This window comes from Gallus gallus, chromosome 1 (genome assembly GCF_016699485.2).
Source record: "Gallus gallus isolate bGalGal1 chromosome 1, bGalGal1.mat.broiler.GRCg7b, whole genome shotgun sequence".
Lineage (NCBI taxonomy): Eukaryota > Metazoa > Chordata > Aves > Galliformes > Phasianidae > Gallus > Gallus gallus.
Window position 1 is genome coordinate 48,512,454 of NC_052532.1, and position 19,573 is coordinate 48,532,026.

At 42.2% G+C, this 19,573-nt stretch overlaps 1 protein-coding gene across 2 annotated transcripts in view; it reads right to left on the reverse strand.

Moving 5' to 3' along the window:
• Window positions 1–19,573, reverse strand: part of GRIN2B (glutamate ionotropic receptor NMDA type subunit 2B) — a 214,578-nt gene that overhangs the window by 15,119 nt on the left and 179,886 nt on the right. For both annotated transcript variants that reach the window (XM_040668418.2, XM_046914933.1), the window contains exons 11-13: window positions 6,097–6,257; window positions 3,827–4,014; window positions 1,636–1,874 (exon numbers count right to left, since the gene is read on the reverse strand). In XM_040668418.2, coding sequence (XP_040524352.1) covers window positions 1,636–1,874; window positions 3,827–4,014; window positions 6,097–6,257 — 588 coding nt within the window. The remainder of the gene's footprint in view (window positions 1–1,635; window positions 1,875–3,826; window positions 4,015–6,096; window positions 6,258–19,573) is intronic.

The window sequence follows — 19,573 nt, forward strand, 5'->3', positions numbered from 1 at the left end:
TCTTTCCCCTCTATTTATCCTCCTTTTTATCATATCATATCTGAGGAATGCAGGAATAACTGCTAGTATCCATAAGAGTCACTTACATTTAGTAGGTATAACATAGAATTGCAGATGAGGAAAATAATATCCCTGAGAATGAAAACATCCAGACAAAGGATTCTGCGTGGATGAGAGGAAGGTCTGTTTTGCCCCTTGAAATTCATCTGGACATCAGTGAATCAACATGACAGGAACTATCGTAAAAAGGGAACAGCTTCATTTGTCATAAACTTAGCTACATTAATCACCAGTACGGATTAGAAAGGAAACAGAGCGCAGGACTGCTGAACAGGTATTTAGTTCTTTTGCATCTGGTTGAGAATGGTACAATAGAATTTTTAATTGCATCCTATTAAATTTAGCAGTGATAACAAGCTCCAAATTGATATCCGTGAAAGTGAAAGTCCTCTATTCAACCTCAAATCAGACAGCAGAAGTGCCTGATTCCTCCACATTCTCCACTAGCTCATTTCATCCATGATAAGACTGTTTGCAAGGGCTACTCCAAGGAGCAGAAGGAAAGCAGTTCATTTCTTCCCTAGCCTACCAAATGGAGCATGCTGATTAATGTCAATAGCAAAATGGACACCACCACATCATGTTACCATGTTTTTTCAGCAGCTAGCAGTTGATTAACTCTTTTCAGACTTCCCACCAACCTGGACCAGGTCTAACAGATAACTCCAGACTGAAAAGACCTGTCTTCAGTTAACGATCATCAAATACAGTCCCCTATCTCATCTCTAGACTAAAGCAGGTTAAAAACTAATGACACAGAAGAGATTGTGTCCCCGCGTTCAAAGGCTTTGTCGTTTTTTCTCAACAGTATGTTATGCTGCAACTATATAGTCCTTGTACAATCAAAGTTAACTCTGTTACAAGAGATACTGAGGTCAAAAATGCTGAGATTTGACCTCACTTCAGAAGAGATCAAGAGAGTAGACCAATGACAGAAAGAAGAAAGAGAAGCTCCAAATGAGACGCTGCTATCTACAGTAATAGCAGGAAGATGACTCAGAAATTACTAGAATCTACTTTAAATGTAAATACTATCCCCTAACGCAGATTTGCATAGAGCAATTGCTAAGTTCATGCGGTCATCCTCTCTAGAAGGATTTCTGCATGGCTTAGTGCAAGGCTTGTGGTTAGGGACTTCTGAATGTCCATGATAGAACAATTCTAGTAAACACAGGTTCAGGTGAACAGATGCAACACAGAAGACAATGAGAAACTCCTGAATTTCTAGCCATGTTAACCAACATTACTTGACTTATTGTCCCCAGATCTGGCCTGCTTACATCTCATTTGGGAAGGAGCAGACTATTCCAGATCGCTTCTTCTTATATTGCATTTTCAGTTCCATATGAAATTTCCATTTCCATGACCATAATGAGGCAGAGACCAGAGATGACAGAACAGTAAATGCTCTTGTTACATTAACAGAAGAAAGACGGCAGCTTTTACACTGCAGACCATCTCTCTGTAACATCTGTGTGTTTGACAGTCTGGTGGATTTCCCCATCGACAGTACCTAGAACCATCTGAATAAATCCTGATTGACCCTGTTTCTCTCCGCTAGCTAACAACACTTACCCTGCTGATGGAGAAGACCACACCAGGCTTGCCAGAGCAGACACCCATGAAGCAGTGGCGGAACTGCCAGTAGAAGAGATGTTCACAGATGAAGGTGATGAGACTGAGGGCCATAGCTGCTCCCAGCATGTAGAAGACACCTGCCATGTTATCTATATCCAGCTGGCTGCTCATAACCTCATTCTTCTCATTGTGACAAATGCCAGTGAGCCACAGTGCTTCCAGCTCCTCCATCTCCCCTTTAAAGACACAAAGAAGGAAAGAAACACGTTAGCCAGCCCTGCAATCATAGAATCATAGAATGGTTTGGGTTGGAAGGGACTTTTAAGACTATCTCATTCCAACCCCCCTTCTATAGGCAGGCACACCCCCTACTAGATGAGGTTGCTCAAAGCCCCACCCAGCCTGGCCTTGAATGCCTCCAGGGAGCGGTCATCCACAACCTCACCAGGCAACCTGTTCCTATGTCCCACCACCCCCACAGTAAAGAATTTCTTCCTAATATCTGCCTGTGGATCTCATGCTGAGGTAGTCTGAAAACAAGAAGCATATCCAACTGCTCTTCTAATAGGGGTAGATGCAGTTAGTCACAGGGAAGGCAATAGGATTTTTCTACAGACAGATCTTAGGCACAAAGATCTGTACTGCACAACACAACTATCTACAGCTGTCTACTATAATTTCCTGAACAAGTTGTCCACCACATAACTGAAGACCTCACCTCTCTTCACTTCCACTTTCATAATAGGTCAACAAAGGGAAAATTAGTGACTGATGCTGTTAAACAGAAACGAGCCACTTTTAAATGAAAACACTGCCAGCTTAAAATTCAAAATGATGATTTTTTTTTACATCAAAATGTCTGATTTTTGAATTTGTTTCCATCGTATCTACAGCTCATTAAAATGAGGTGTAATGTTCCCTAAAATATTTTTTGTATTTTTACCTGCTTTTCTTCCCTTGAATTTTGTCTGAATGTGACACTTCCAAGCCCTCTGACCAATGAAAAATATTACTAATTTGTATTAGCTAGAAACAAATGTTCTGTAGTCTAATTTCATACCCCACTTCCTCTCATTATGGTATTTTCAGGAGAAGGGAGAGAAAAACACATATGCGCACACACATACTGAGACATCCAGAAACAAACTAATTTTACAGGTTGGCAGTTCTTTTCATGCTGCTAGGGAAGTTAGCATTTCACAATTTCAACATTCGGTCTGGTGATGGGGAAAAAAAAATCCATATGCTTATATGGCATCATAGTTCACTCTTAAAAGAATTATGGAAATCTTACGTTTTTTTCTGAAACGACACTTATTAGGCTATTCAAGAGATGGAACACCCTATCTGTCAGGTGGCCAATATTATGATGAAGTATATCAGAGCTTTGTTCTTCTCATATTTACTATGCCACATGTTATTTTCAGATTTCAGGGAAAAAAATGCTTATAAATAAAATAACCTGTGAATTTTACTTTTTCTTTTTTTTTTAAAGAACTCAGAAAGGTGTAATATGTAGCACAGAAAGAGAAAACCAGGAAAACGTTTTCTAAAAAGAATTTCTTACCCCCTGAATATCTTTTTTTGATAACACTTCTTTCTCTGTTATTGACAAGATGAATGAAGTAACTATAATGTTCTTTTTAAAAACTCAGCCCAAAGTATACTTCTGAGTCTCAAATTCTTCCTTGGTTGGTTGGTTGGTTTACGAGATTTGGGGAAATCTGAATTAACTTTTTCATCCATATATAATCAGCTTTTTTTTCCTCTAAACTCTGCATGGCTTGATCCTGTCTAGAATTAAGTATGGGGCAACAACGGAAAGTGCAGCACTGTTTGTGGGTTTGGTCATGGCAAAACTCCAAAGGTAGAGAAAAGTTCACAAAAGAAAACTTGATTTCACACGACATTCTCCTCATCAAAATATTGCTCATACACACATCTGAGCTGATTCTATGAAACCAGTAATGCTTTTGAAGTTGCTTTTGATGATATCCTGCATCACAATATAGAACAGGTGACATTCTACACATTTCTGGTACAACGTCTTTAACAAATCCTTATGATAATCTCCTGTTCTCAACATGGATCTGAAACACCAGAGCTGGCAAGATAGAACACTGTTCCATACATGCAAAACTTATCATTTCTTAAGAAAACTCCACCTCCTCTTTTTCTTGTCACTTACCATCTCCAAAAAGCTGTAGAATAGCAAGATCAACCTGGCGCTTCCAGCCTGAGTCCTTTTGGATGGCAATGCCATAGCCTGTGGAGGCAAACACTTTCCCACTCCCGATTGTCACCAGCTTGCAGCCTTCATCTCTGCCAGCCATGTAATTCAGCACTGCTGCATCATAAATGAAAGCATCCAACTTCCTGCACAGGTGCAAGAAACAAGAAGTGTATAGCACAGAGAAGATACAATCTGTATGAGTGCAAAGGTGCTCTCTGCTAATTAAGGCAGAAATTAACCTCTTCCAGATAGAGTACAATAGGTTGCACCTTCAGAGTTAACTAAAATCTGAGCCTAGAATCTGTTTGCAGGTGAAACTAGATTATAAATGAGGTCTGTCTATTTCTCTCTGACTCTTTGATAATTGTCATTTTTGTACTGAAAGGAAATCTGGAGGGCAAACACAGTGCAAGATAAAGATGAATTAAAAAAAAGTCCAAGAGATCTACAGTCCTAAGAATAGCTTACGTTTCTGCACTGTCTTTCATGTGAAAAGAACCTAAAATACTTCATAAAATATATCAATATTAGACAGCATAGCCGAGCTTGCAGTAAAGAAAAGATTTTCTCCAATTCAAAGTGCCGGCATGACTTAGCGGAGTAAAATATATATTGTATTTCAAATTAAATGCAGCCAGGCCACTGTAACTCCTTAGTTACTGTGAAAAGTGCTACCAGATCTTTACCAATGTCAAGTGGCCATGATAACAGCTTTATGGCTTACTGTGCTAAGTAGCTCTTTGGTAAATACTGTTTAGCTGAAAACCACAAAAAGGGTCTGTTTCAACACAGTGAAATGCCCATTGTAAGCTGGGATGGGCAGACAGCACAACAGACTGATGAGAACCTTCTTACCTCAACAAATTGATTTCGGGCTTAGGGGTAGTCTCAGGGGGCTGCATCTTCTATACAACCAGAGACAGCCAATGAGTAAATCCTCCCACTAGATCTGAAATGAAGCTCTTTCCAATAAAAGACTGAAGACCTTCTACCTTACAAATTCTCACACCCACGCTACCTTTTCAATACGCCTCCTGAACATATATTGCCAGTATAGTGATTATCTCATTTCAAGTGCATATCCATGGGGAAGTCTGTCCAAGGGATGATATAAAGCCCAGATGATATCCACCACAAGTGATGAGCTCTGTTTCATCTATATATTTCCAGGAGAGAGCATATTTATTTCCTGGATGATGACTACTGGCAAATGTACCTCCCCAGGATGGCATCCAACAACGGTACAATAATTTAGAATGGGCTATGTGCCTCTGAAGCTGGCAAACAGGTTTAGGAATAGTCAGTCAATCTAATAATTAAATTGGCTGAACATCTTTGTTCGTGCTTTGGAATGAACTTTCTCACAACAGTGTGACGTTGTAAATGAGAAGGTGTTGTTTCATTTCACTAGGGCTGGGTTCTGACAACCACAGTGGGCACTTTTGGGAGGAGGCCTTTAATTATAAGGGACAAAGGCTTTCAAAGATTAATAGGGGTTTTAATTTAGCTCCTCTACAAATTCACTGCTATTAAAATAGAGTGAGATGTTCAAAGATACTTTTTGTTAATGATTTTTTCCCACATTTCCCAAATTACCCAAGGAGACACTCCTATTTAATATACTTCCTTATTATTCAAACAGCATCTTTGTCAGCTTTTGATACTAAAATATTCCAGAGAGAAGGACTACTTGCAAACTATTTGCTTCAAGCACACCTTCTAATACACTGTATTAGCTAGTGATACACTGGAGTGGGATTACTCTGACAAGGATTCTTTCAGCTTCCTGATTAACATAATCTTTTACACACAGGAGAGAAAATAGGGAATTTCCAGATGACAATGCAAAATTTTCTCAAAAAAACTTTGCCCATAGAGGTCTGTGTATTTCTTGTGTATACATGAAACAGCTTGCTGAAGCAAGGTGTTTGGGACTAATACATGTAATGCTAACATAGACAAAGGTATGATGATACTGTGTTTTGTTTTGTTTTGTTTTTTCCCCAAATAGTCTTCAAAGTATTGCAAATCCAGAAACATAAGTGTAATAATAAGAAGTCAATAATTAGAAAATAGGCTAGGAGATTCACAGAAATATTTTCCTATGTTGAGTGTGGTCTATCTACACCTTCAATCATGGAATGATAATGGATGCTCATTTTCCAAACCCCACAAAGATTTCTCAGACAATCATTCAAAAAAAATTTGGAAGAAGAAATCCTCACCCAGTCTTCAATGAGAATAGGGCATCATCCACTCCCCTCTGATTGAACTTCACCATGTAGCTGTGCATTTCAGGGTAGTTGTTGCGAATGTTCCTTTCTGTGCTGCCATTGGGAACTGTCCCAAAGCGGAAAGGGGGTGAGAAGTCATTGGGTTTCTGGAACTGTAGAAACAGAAAAAGAACATTTCTCACAATCATCCAGCAAGAAGCAGTCATCTGCATGGGAGAACACACTCTCCTTAGAGACCCTGTGCCCAGTGCAACACAGAATGTAGTTCTGATTTTACTTTCCTATCAGATGGAAAAGATTATTGAGAAGATACTACATTTCACTGTTTTCAAAGACAAACATTTCCTGTTAGTGTCCAAGAAGTGAAAATGAGCAATCTGGTCTTTTGTCCACTGTGAATAAAGTACATACATGATCAAAAACTAAGAGGAGTTTAGATAAAAGTAAAAACAAAAAAGGAAAAAAAAAAAGAATAACAATGTCTTTGCAACATGGTCAACTAAAGATTTTCAATAAAATCAATGTGAATTTTACCCACATAGTGTCATTTAGTTTCTAAGAAGTATCTATTTCCATTTTATGGACGCCTTTGCATTTCCTGATCTGACTTGAGTAAAAAAGCAATTAATGAGGAGAGATGCCGCTTTGAACAGCTCCTGCCCACTTCACCAAATAAAGGATCAGCTTTCAAACATTTGGGCAAATGTCCCAAATGAAATTCTGTTAGTGGTTGCAAGTCACTAGTAACATTTGATGCCCAGAACAGAGCTGGCAGAGTGCTCAAAACCTTTTGCTGTTCCCAAGAAATACATTCATCATAACATTCCCCTACAGTTGCAAGTCTGTGAGATTTTATGTGCCACTTGCTTAACTCAAGTCATAATCAATGCTCTCTGGGGTTTTATGAGCAGTAAAATTTAGGCTGTCAATTATCAAGACTGCTTAAAACCCCTAAAACCAGTAGATGGGAAACGACACAGAATTGTAAGCCAGGAACTGAATAAGCAGTTAAAGAAAAGATGCAAAGGTAGTTTAGATGGATGGAAGGCCCCCTCATCTCTTAATACGTCAAACAGTGCTAGTTTGGGGCTCTCAAATGTGACTGTATATTTGGATAATCTTAAGAAGCATGCTATGAACATGATAACAATCAAGCCAAACCCATTTAACGGTAACAGTTCTCTTGCCACATCTACCATGCACTGTTGTCTTCTGTGGTGGAAATGTGACTACTGTCTATAGCTACAGCTTCAAAAGCATGCTGTCAGGTCTAGCTATTAAGTTCTGCTCAAAGCTAGTCTGAAACCTGCTGGACCCAACTGAGGAGTCCAAAGCTACTAAAGCAGAATGACTCATTCAGAGCATTTCAGGAACAAGGTCAACAAGGACTTGTGCCTGTGGGTAGGCTGAAGGAACAGTTCACAGCACCAAAAGGAATTTATTGCACCTATTTCTCGAAATCAACTCATCAGCTGTGCAGGGAATCACCCCTCATATTCAGAGAATATGAGAGAGAGAGAGAATGGACTGGTTCATATGTACATATGTGCGTGTGAGATAGAGCGCATGCCCTGCTGCTTTAAGCCAGTAGGAAACATCAGATATGTTTTTTGAAGCACAGATTGGTGTATCACCAAAAAAAAGAGAGGTTTCATATAGCAGAAAATAGGCAGTAAGGTGCCTCTTATAAACTTGTCACACTCTCAAGGGATGAAGACAAATTCAAAGCTATCAAAACCTGTACTGAAAGCAAATTTTGATGGGAGAAAAATCACTGCAGCACAAAAAAAAAATATATATTTCTTACCAAGCTGGTTATAGCAGCAGCTTAGGAGACCCATCACAAGCCATTCAAGGCCAAAGAAGTACAATTTCTCTCCTGACATGCTGAAACTGGAGTTTCCAAAGTGGGCAGCCTGCTTCCACAGAGGATGCAGAACTCAAACTTCTGGGCAGAATAGGACGCCCCCATCCACAAAGAGCCCTCCAACACAGGAAAGCCAGCAGGGCAAGCAGCAGGCAAGCCTGACAAATATTCAACTTCAGCATGCCCTTTGGAAAGGCAAAAAGGGACTATAGGGTCAGGCAGACCTGTGATAGGGAAAACAACCCCTCCTCTGAACAACCCTTCGTTTTCCCCAAGTTTCAGGGCCCTCCCTTAGCACCAGCCAGCCAGGGGAAAAATGTTCTATATTTCATTTTTAACATTCTGGGCAAACAATAAATAAATGAAAACATTCCTCTTGAGGGAAAGGACTGTTTCTAGCAACTGGAAAAGCATGCTTCCAGAGAAAAAAAGCAGGTTGGTGGCTTCTGCAAACCCATGTACTATGCTGTACTGCACATTGGCTTATCATCCCTCACTCCCTGTTAATTCCTCAGTCAGAACAGATCCACAAATGCAAATTCTTCTCCACACCCCCATATGCGCACATACTTCAACCACAGAGTGGTGGACAACAAGACAGGGAACAATTGGAGAGGATCCATGTGGGACCCACAACGGAGATCTTAGCTTGCATGTCTAAGAGGAGCACACATACTCATCTCCAGCCTCCTGGGTTTGTGTTTGCGAAGCTGAAAAAAAAAAAATGATGCCCAATTGACTCCACAGTCCATGAAGCCAGAGACAAGCAGCTATTTCTCCACATTTAAGGACTAATACTGGTACTGGCGTACAACTGTCTATCAGGAAATAGTAGCTGAAAATTCCTTGTACTTCCGCTTGACAGCATGTGAGCACAGCTCAGACTAGAGATGGAAGGATCTCCAAAGAGCTCTCCAGAGCCAGAAATGGCTGCATCTTTCTGAGCTTTCTTGTGCCACACACAACTCATAGTAAAGGAGCAAGAAGGGCTGTAAACATGCCCTTGAATGGGAAAACATAGGGATTGATGGGAAAGGGGTATGTCCTCTCATGGCATTGAGGTGGAGGAATTTCTGTGGAAGAACTACAGAAGACTCATAATGAATAAGGTTAATTGGCACTGCTGTCAAAGAGTTCGGTAATGAAAGACATTCATATGGCTTTTCCAAAGGGCTGGGAGAGTGGGTCTAGCCCAAAGATGTCAGCCTCAGGAAGCAAGGACGCTTTGGCAGACTGGCCTCGGAGGACTCTGAGAGATGTGAGACAGTAGCAGAGGCACAATGCAGGTGCTATTACACGGAGACAGCCTGTGCAGAGGTAATCTGAACGCTTCAGTAAATATTGATAAAGGAATTAACTGGAGATATTGACAGAAATGGTCTGAATTTAGATTAATGAGAGAGCTCTCACATCATTTCATGTAATCATTAGCCCTGCCAGGGCCATAAGTCACAACGGCTTTGCCCCAGGCATCTGCAAACAGGAGCCATGTGAGGCTCTAGCAAAAATAAAATAAAATTAAAAAAAAAAAAATGACGATGACAGGGGAAGGGAAGATAAGCAACTGCACTGATTGCTGAGTAAACACAGCTGCAGAGAGTCACAGGGAGTGGCAAGCAGGGTCTGCACACGTAGAAGCCCTACCTCACCCCTACCTGTCCTGTCACCCAGTCCTACCTCCCTCGAGGGCACCCTGCTTGCTAGGGAACCCGAGGAGCTCGGCTGCAGCCCTGCACCCAAGGAATGCTGTATGGAGGTTCATCCCAGCTGCAGCCTCCCATTTGCTCACCACGGGATCTCAGTCGTGAGATGCTCCCCTCATACACAAGGTGACGTGACAGTCTCTCAACCATGAAAGAAGATCCCTGAGACAGCTGGCTTCACATCAAATTTAGCAGGGAGGTGGAAGCTGCAGATGGGTCCTTTCCCTGTCTGACCTGGGGGTGGGAAGCAGACACCAAGCACGCCTGAAGGGCAAGCCAGAAGGCAGCTTTGGGAGAGTCCCTGGAGGCTGCCCACCTCTTCAACCCCTCACTCAACAAACTGAAATCAAGCAAGACTAAGCCCAAATCGAACGACAGCTTTGAAAAAGTAACCTCTTAGAGTCAGAAAGCAGAGATCTTACTGCTCTGGAGCGCGATGAGCACACAGGCTGGGGGCTATTAGCAAGTCCTGAGTGGAGAGCCCCTTTCCTGCTCCCCCCACATCTCACTATGAGAGCTGTCAACAGCAACAGTGAGAGTGGGTTTAAGTAACTTGTCTGGCAGAGCTGTTTCATTAGCAATTTGGACCCGTGCCGTGCAGAAAGCAGCATTATTCTCAGATGTTCGAATATCAATCTGCATAATGAAACAGGTGATAGGAGCTCTTCCCATTCAGGCAGCTGGGATTGGAGAGGATTCAGGAATGAGGGGAAGGGGTTATGTCTAATTGGCCACAATTAATTTGATGAGAATTTTTTTTAAAGATTTTGTCTATCACCAAATGGCTCCTACAGAAAAGCACATCTGCACTTATTTATCTGCCTAATGTAGGCTCTGTTTACACTGTAAAGTGTTTGCCAATAACATTGAATGCAGATTCCCAAACTCAGCAGGTCTCACAGCAAAAAGGCTCTTTTTTATCACTTGATCTACTTTTATACTTTTTAACAAAAATAATTCCGTGCTGCATAACGGAATGAGCTTCTAAAACGTTGTATAAGTGAGTTTATGTGTAGTATCTTACACATACATAGCTTCGTGAGGGTTCCTTTCATTTTCTAAGGCCCAAACCCTCAGTTTTCTACTGCTTGAAGCTCTGACACTCCAGAATAAGGTCCCCAGGTTCAGCTTCTCTGTTGCCTGCTAGCCCCAAAGATCTTGAGCCCAATTAGATACTGAGTTCAGTTCAATTGCCTGAGTGTGTAAGGGTCATTTGAAATGCCCCGGAGAACTTCACCCTGCAAGCAGGTCCCTCACAGCACCTGTGCGGGGCTATGGAACAACCACCTGAGGGGATTCTGGATATTCCACTACACCGATATTGGCTGTAGACATCTACATTTGCACAACTGAATCCAGCCACTAAACCATTTGGCCCCCAGGACAGCTTTGCCCACCAAAAGCATAGATAACCAGAAACTGTGGGTAGCATACAGTCCAAAGTGCCCACTACTGTCTTGAATTTGCCCATCAGTCAAATCTTTTTGCACAGGCACCTCTAAACAGCAATCTGCTTGCTCTTTTGGCAGCCTTACAACCAGCAGATATCTGTTGCAACACAAGCCAAATATCTCTTTAAAATATGGCATTTATTAGTGAACTGTAACGTAAGATTTAGTGACATAAGGCTAGAAAAGCATAGTCCATGCCTGAGTGAATAATTTTAGCACAATCTCTCTGCATTGCCCAAAAATCCTTGATTGTCCCCTTTTTCTCTGGTTCAGCTGCACATCACTGCAGTCAGCTTGCAACTTTCTTCACTGCCTGAGAGTCCAGCCGGGATGTTTGCACAGGAGTTTCAGTCAGAACTTAAGGCTAGGCCAGTGATTTTCAGTCCTTCAAATCTTGACAGACCACTTGTGGACAGCAGCATGTCTTGCCCTACCTGCCATGTTTCTTTATCTTCTGTTTCAGGCAAGAAACAAACCTCTACAGCTAATCAGTGACTCTCAAAGAGAGGAGCCTTGTCCTTTTCATATTCCCCAAATACACCAATGTTGTCCTCCAAACCACACCATGAACAATACCACAAAATAACAGAGCTGGATCTGGTCTTGAGAAGATGTCTTTTTTTCTCTGTCGAGGCTCTCTTAAACATCACCATTTCCGACAGCTCTTCATCCAGCTTTCAGTGGAAAATGGCCATCACTGGAGACTGCCCATTCCCTGAGCAATCTACCCCAGGGCTTTACTACAGGGATGCTCTTCCAATTGTCTAAACTGAAGCCCTCCCGCTGCAAGACAAGTACTATTTTCTGTTATCTTTACCATAGACAGAGAAATCAGAATAGTCTTTTCCTCTTTGAAGGTGACTTTTACGTTTTTGAAAACTCTTGAGCTGTTTCTTCCCCATGTTAAGGATAAAGAAGTCCCTAACTGTGTTATCTACACTTCCAGCTGTTCTTAATGCTGTCTTTTGGTTGCATCCAGTAGATCTTTCCTTGACTTGCCTTTGGTTGGTGGACATGCTCCCAGCCTCCACTGCACCGAGAACAATCTGATCAGAACCCCAAGATGTTGAGAGCAGATTACATTTTAAAAGCTCACAGCAACACAATGCCAAGGAAACAAAGGTGTTGCTAGTAAGAGGTAATGCTCATTATCACCGTCCTCAGTGCCTCTCTGTATTATAACTTTCCCCCTCTTTACTCTTACCATTTGCAGTTCGCAAGGTTTTCAAAGCTGTAACTGTGTCCTGATCCACGCTCAGGCGGTGATCAGTTTGTTTCTAGAATGTCAATCAGAATTGCCAGCACCACCTGCAGGGCTTCTGTGTTCTTTTCCTTTGTCCAGCTTGACCGCACACATAGGCACTTCCACATAATTGTGCCCCGTCACCTATCCTGGTAGAGGAGGTGATTTACAGATGCACAGTGCGACGGCTGCTCTATTGGTATGTTGGTACAGGGCACTTTTACATTGCTACAACAGTTTCCCAGCTAGGAGTGTGCCAGCACAACTGCAGAGGCATACTTCAAGCCTAAATCATAGCACTGGTACAATAATCTGTGAGGACAGCAGACTAAAGAGTCTGTGCTGCTCTTTCTTCTATTACTCATGAATCTCTTGTACAGATGCTTCTCTAGCTTCACTCCTAAAGCATCCTTCTTCCCTCTGCAGTCACCTAGCTTTGACATTACTGACACTGCTTTTACTCCCAACATGTAACTCACAGCCACTGTCAAGTGACCACAGCTTTTCAGACCTTCCTTTTCTCCTAGCTCCAATTTCTCCTCTTCCTCTGCATCCCCTCATAACATGACCCTCCACTGCCTCAGCAGTAACTGAGACTCCTCACAGCTCAGAATCCTGTAACCTCATCAGCAATCCCTAATTGTCAAGCCCCATGGCAGAAATCAACCCTAAGACTGCAGTGGCAAAACACCACTTTATTGTCTCCACCAGTCAAACAGCGCATCTTGACTTATAAACAATTAAAAAAAAAAAAAAAAAAAAGAATGAACAGCATAAAATCCAGTTCAACTCAGTAACTTGGTTTTGGAAGGGCACACAAAATCCTTGGGTGTCCTCAGACCTTGATTTTGTGGTTTATCTTATTGTTAAATATCCTGTGATGTTTCAAATTCTCTGGTCTTGTTTTGCATAGCACTTTCACCCATGAATTCCTCTAGATAAGTCTGAGAAAGGAGTTATCAGTTCCTGCAGCTGACAGCAGCAGCAAAGTTGGGAAAGAATTAAATTAAAGCCACTTTTAAAGGAAGATGTAGGGTGGGTCAGAACCACAAAAAAAAAAAAAAAAAAAAGGAAGAAAAAATGTCTATGAATGTCTGGTGGTGAAACTGTGGGTCAGGGAAGGAAACAGAGCAACCTAGGGACAATGCAGAGGTGTGAGGGGTGGGGGTAGGTGAAAGCAAAAGAAAGGAGTACAGATATAGCAACTTTAAAAATAGTTGTCCTTGTAAAATAACTGAGATGAAAGCAGAGACCCAATTGGTGGAAGAAGCCGCCATCACATGCAGTTATTGCCAGAGCAATGCACACAGTAGGACTGTGCAGACTCTTTGCAAGCTGGATTGCTCTGTGCAGACCTGCCTTGTGCTGCTTCGGCACAGAGCAGAAGACTGCAAACCTCAGGCAGTACTGTCTCATCCCTAACAGATGGTACTTCAGGGGTCCTACTTCTTACACAGCCAGACCTACACACGCATGTTGGGACCACACAGCCCTACTGCTGACTCAGGCCTTATAGGCACAGCAGGCCTAGGGGCCATTCTAGCATCAGACCACCCTCTACCAGAAAAACAGGCATCTCTAGGGACTGTTCCATGCAGCTGCCCAGCATGTGAGCATTATGCAGAACCTGTGCAGCATGAAAGATAACACTAAGGCTTTAAAACTTCCTCAGGACACATTTGGAAGGCTACAGATTTCACATCTGTCACACTATTAGGTGTCTCTAAAGTCTGACCAGAGAGCAACATCCATAGTGGAACCACTACCACACAGCTCCTTGCATAGCTGTAACACTAGTAGGTGTGGTATTATGTGAACACAGTCTTATCTATTGCAATTAAGTGGGCTATGTGATACTAGCTACAGCACAATTTTGCTTGTATGTATGTAGATGGGAGATGGCCTGTTTATCCCAAATCAAATCATGTTATGTATTCTATCCTTGGAAATCAGCTTCCTTGGAAGTCAAACACAACAGGGCAAAACGCACATTCTGAGTAATCCCAGGCAAGCATAAAACAGAAATGAGCGAGGCAGAAAGATGCTGGTTAGTATGCTCATGTTAATACCACTGAAGTGTAAATGTTCACTGAGAGGAGAAAATTGACTGATAAAAAAGACCTTGAGAGGAGAGGTGGCAGCTACGTACAGATGAGTTTGAAATCTGCTTTGTTTCCATATGAGACAGCTGGTTAACAGCTTATTAAGCTTTCTGAAAATTCAGAGGCTGTAGTTTGGTGAGAGAGGAGTTCCATTTTTCATCCCTTTTCAGTAAGACAGGTGAGTCAGAGCCTCCTATCTTGCAAGTACAAATAGTAGCCAGTTGGCTCTAGAAACTTGTACATGGGTAACAACCTCTGGGCAGGACAGTGGAACCCTGCCCATGTGTGGCAAACGTCTTGAAGACTTCACTGCAGCCAAATAATTAGAAAAAGAAAAACAGCAATTAATCACACTAGTGTAATTTCTAAAGCACTTTTATAATCAAGGAGGTAAAGCGAAAAGCATGGCACTCAAGGCAGGGCAATAGAAGCATCCTAGCAACAATCCAGAGGTGGGAGATAATGCTTCCCTTTAGCTTGCTACAGAAAGCTGCCTCCTACTTACGAGTGGACAGTAGCAAAGAAAAAAAGGCCACATCATGCCCTTGTGTGTCCTGGGCTCCCAGAGCTGGAGGACCTGAAGCAAGCCAGCCTGCTGGACCATGGAGACCCGGGGAAATTTGACCTTGAATTGCCAAAGGCTATGGGAGACGCAGGTCTCCTTTCCATCAGGTGAATGCAAGATAGATAACAGCCTGCCAAATATTTCTCAAGTATGTATATATAACTTCAAATGTTTCAGTCGCTAGGCAAAAGCAATGAAATCTGTGGGAATGCGGAGAGGGGTAGGCGGCTGTTGTGTATTTTTAATCCTGTAGATCTCATCTTCCCATTCCTACTCCACCAGCATTTCATCCCTGATCATTCAAATGAAGGAAGCCTTCTCTCCCCACTCAGGCTGCCAAATCCTGGTGGCAGGGCCATTGTGTTTTATTTGACTGCAGAGGGCCAAGTACATTTATGGCACTGTATAAATAATAAATACAAATATTCATCGCTTCTCTCTCTGCTGACTTACATCGACGCGAGAAGCAGGACAATCCTTTGCTTCCCTCCTCCCTCCCCCTGTTACGCAATTCTCTGAAGACGACATTTTCCAGGCTGCCAAGCAATTAGCACAGAAGCAACCAAGTTTGCCCAGCGCCTCCAAAGGGCCAGCTGTGGGAGCTGGTGAGGAGGAAGATGAAAAGGAAAAGCAGGCTGTGGTGGAGACCCTGGAAATGCAAGGAGGAATGCAAAAGCTGGAAGCTAAGGACTGTGTGGTGGCTCTGTAGCTAACCTCCCTCTCCCCTCCAGCAGCTCCCACTTGAAACGTGGGCAAAGCCAACAGTGCTGTGTTGCATTTCTCCCTTCCCAGCAAGGATGGATTTGGCCTATGGTCTTCCTTTGTGTATCCACTCCTCTTGCACTGTACCTCACTCAAGTTCCCAGCTAAACGGCATTTTAAGTGCCGCTAATCCTTAAGAGTCCTGTTACAAGTTTTACTGCTGCTAAATCCCTCCAGATCGACAGAAAAGAGAGAATCCTGAGAGGCTAAGGCATGGCGCAGCCTTCTCACTGCTCAGCACTACACAGCGCTGAGCTTGAGCAAGAGGGAGAATGACAAAGAAAGTAGGACTGAAAAGGGGGGGAGAGAAAACACACTTGAAAACCCACTGACTTTAAACATTTACAGCCATAAAACTACTGAATCACTTTTCAGCACATGGGCATGGAGGTTTGTTGAAAGGATCTCACAGAGCGTAAAGCTCATGCCAAGCTGAACGAGGCAGGATGATTAAATCTGTAATAAATGGACCCATCTATGATTGTAAAAAAAAAAATCTGAGTTCATATTTATGTACACAATAAATGTCATTGATTATAAAGATGCATTATGACATGATAAGCTGTTTCGGCTTATTAATATGAATATATTCAAATAATATGTAATTATACGGAAATATACTGCATTATATATTATTCCTATATAAATATCATTCTTTAGGAACTGATGATTTATGAACAGGTACAGAGAAATAATCAGTTTCTAAGCCATAAAACTTGTGACTCTCTGAGGTCTGAATTTTCTGCACTTCACTGTGAACCAGCATTTGTTATATCACGCACTAAGTCAGAACTGCTAATGTTATATATAAAGGTCATATTGAAACAAAGAACTGAACGCAGTTCAGCTCATCTACAGGAAGATGTCCCCACCAGAGAAGCACTGTGGAAAGAAATTCAACTTTATGGGGGCATGATTTCTTTAATTTTTGTCCAAGTAAGGTGTGTTCCAGGCCAGGACTCTATCCATATCGAAGAAAGGTTCTGATTTATCACAAAAGGACTGGGTCAGAAGTGGTGTGGCCTTGCTTGCATCTAGCTAGCTTGTAATCTCCATAGAGGTGTCCACACAATAAAAATCACGCTGCTGTTGAGAGGATTACATATTTTCTCCTTCTGGACACTGCCACATAAAACTTCCTTTGTGTCATGCAGACATCTGTGGAACAACAAATGTTGACTGACAGTAAAAGCTTAATCCTGTGGAAAGTTTGTGCTGCCTCCAAGCCAACCACTTAGACACCCACCCTCTGACACACCTTTCAGGGTGCTACACTGAGCCCCACTTATGGTCTCCTCGGAAAATTTCTACTCTGAATTTCTGCTAGCCTTCTCCAAAGCAGGTATTTGTTGTAAAAAAAGCTCAGAAAGACACTTAACTTCAATCATGTGAATAACAGCCCATTGACTTTAATGTCGCCACTCATGAGCGCAAAGTTAAGCTCATGCTTAAGTGTTCTGCATATTGGGATCCTTGTATAATTTACATTTAATGTGCTGCAGAGCAGAATGTAGAAAATAATTCATTTTTCAGTTTCATGGCCGAGCATCTATTACTGCAGAATAAAGCAGATTCATTTTTGCAGGATATTGGTTTTGGGTTGTTGTTTTTTTTTTTTTTTCCCAGTGAGATTTTTGCTTTGTATCAACCTGAAACGTTTCATTTACCTCAGGATAACGTGTTGCTTTGGCTTTCAATTAACTCTTTCCTTCATTACAGAAAAGAAATAAAAAACGTCTTTTTTTTTTTTCCCCCCCTTTTCTTAAATGTAGGTCAATTTTATGATTAAAGCCTTTAGAAAATAAGTAAGTCAAAAATACATATCAGAGTTATCAATCAAAATACTTTGTTTCAAGTACACTAAAATGATCTACTTTGGCAAATACCAGATTTTGGCCACTTTCAACTCCAAAACTTCATTTTTTTCTGTAAATAACGGATATTCATTGAAAAAAAAAAAAAACAACAACAAAAAATAGCTGACCTAGGCTTCATAGAAATAAGCTCTTTGTCTCAACATTTCATTAATATCTTAAAAAGCAAATAAGTTAAATACATGTGAAATCGCAGCAATCTGTATTAATTTGCAGGCATACAGAAATCCATTTCTCTCCTTTTTATGTCAATTACAAAATTACCATTCTGATAGTTTATTAGCCTCTTTGGCATTTCCAACTAATTTACAGGCATGGATACTATTTTTTTTTTATTATTATTAACCTACTGCATTCTAAATTATTTTATTTAAATGCCCTGCTGGCTGTCCACATTTGCTTTTATTCTATTACTTCTGTATATGAATGGAAATTATGTATAGCTATTAGATTATTTCACACATTAGCTCATTTATATAATCTTTCCTGTATTTATTGCCTTCGTTAGGCTGAAATACCGCAGGCACTTGTTTCTCTAACGAGTCTGAAACTCTCCCATTATAGGAAATTGGGTTATATCTCCTGATTACAGTCAGACAAAACCAGGCGTGTGCACTGGCTGCGGCAACCCGTGATAGGCCATCTTGCTGGCCAGCCATTTGCAGGAGGGTTGCGACCACAGTGGTCCCCATAGGCAGCCAGGCCCACATCCAGCCACACTGCTCCATGGGGAAGCCTGGTCAGGGTGATGAGGGCAGGCCGAAGTGCAAGATGGAGGCAGGCCTCAGATCAGCTCTTGGCCAGCAGATCTTGCAGGATCAGAGCTGCTATCCAGGAGGAACAAGTTTCTCCTCCCTGTATCTGCCCATGTCTACACCAGCTGTAGGAGCCACAGTTTGATATGTGATTTAAGCACCCATGAGGTTAACATGCTAACTGTGGGCTCCTGGCTCAGCTCTGGCACCAATTTTAAGCTAGCTGACAACAAACAGGTGGAACTGAGCAGGGTGAGCATCACCCAAACACACCCCTCAAGGCCAGGAGACAGAGCAGCAAAGGCCATGAGGCTCAGCACAGCCACCCACCCACCATACTACCTACCACCCTAGCACAGAGGACCCTGCTCGAGCAGGTCTGCTCAAGCATCCCCACAGCACAGCAAGGACATGACATTAGTCCCTGTCCTGCATGTCACTTGAACAGAAATGCTGGGAAACAGCCAAGACACCTTCCAAGTCCTCAGACAGCTGGAATGATTCAGCCCGCACTTCTGGGGACATAGTGGGTCAACAGCCATAGGCATCTCTCAGAGCAGCTCTTTCTGAGCAAGGACCACACTGTCCACAGAGATCCCTGGGTGGGTGTTGCAGTAGGGCAGCCAGCCTGACCTTGATGAGCATTCCCCCACCAGGCATAGTAATGGATTTTGTGAGTGCATCTGGCATTTTGGTTGCTCTGCAGTTCTGTCTTCCCCAGGTACTGTCATGCTAGCAGATCTGGTTCTAGACAAGTAGGAACTATATCCTTTAAAGTATCTAGACCTTCATCCATCAACTTGGATTCCATTCTCTGCTGACTCCTTGTGCTGGACGCAGCTGCCCTTAGCGGCTATAGAAGGCCGGGAGTTGATCTGCTTCAGTTCTGCTGTGGATTTTAGCAGTCACAATGGAGATAAGAGCCTAAAAACTTAAGTCATTCCTCTTGGCCACCCAGCACAGGTCAGCAACTGCCTCCTTTGTAAATATGAACTGGCTAATTTAAGCTGGCAAGAGAAGGGAGGAAGAGCACAGCACAACTCCATCTCCAGGGTATGTGCATTGAGGGGGTCGCAAGCACTGTGCAGACTTCAGAAGGAGAAAAGAAGAAATTCAGAAGAAAGAATTCCTCCCTGACCAGGTCAT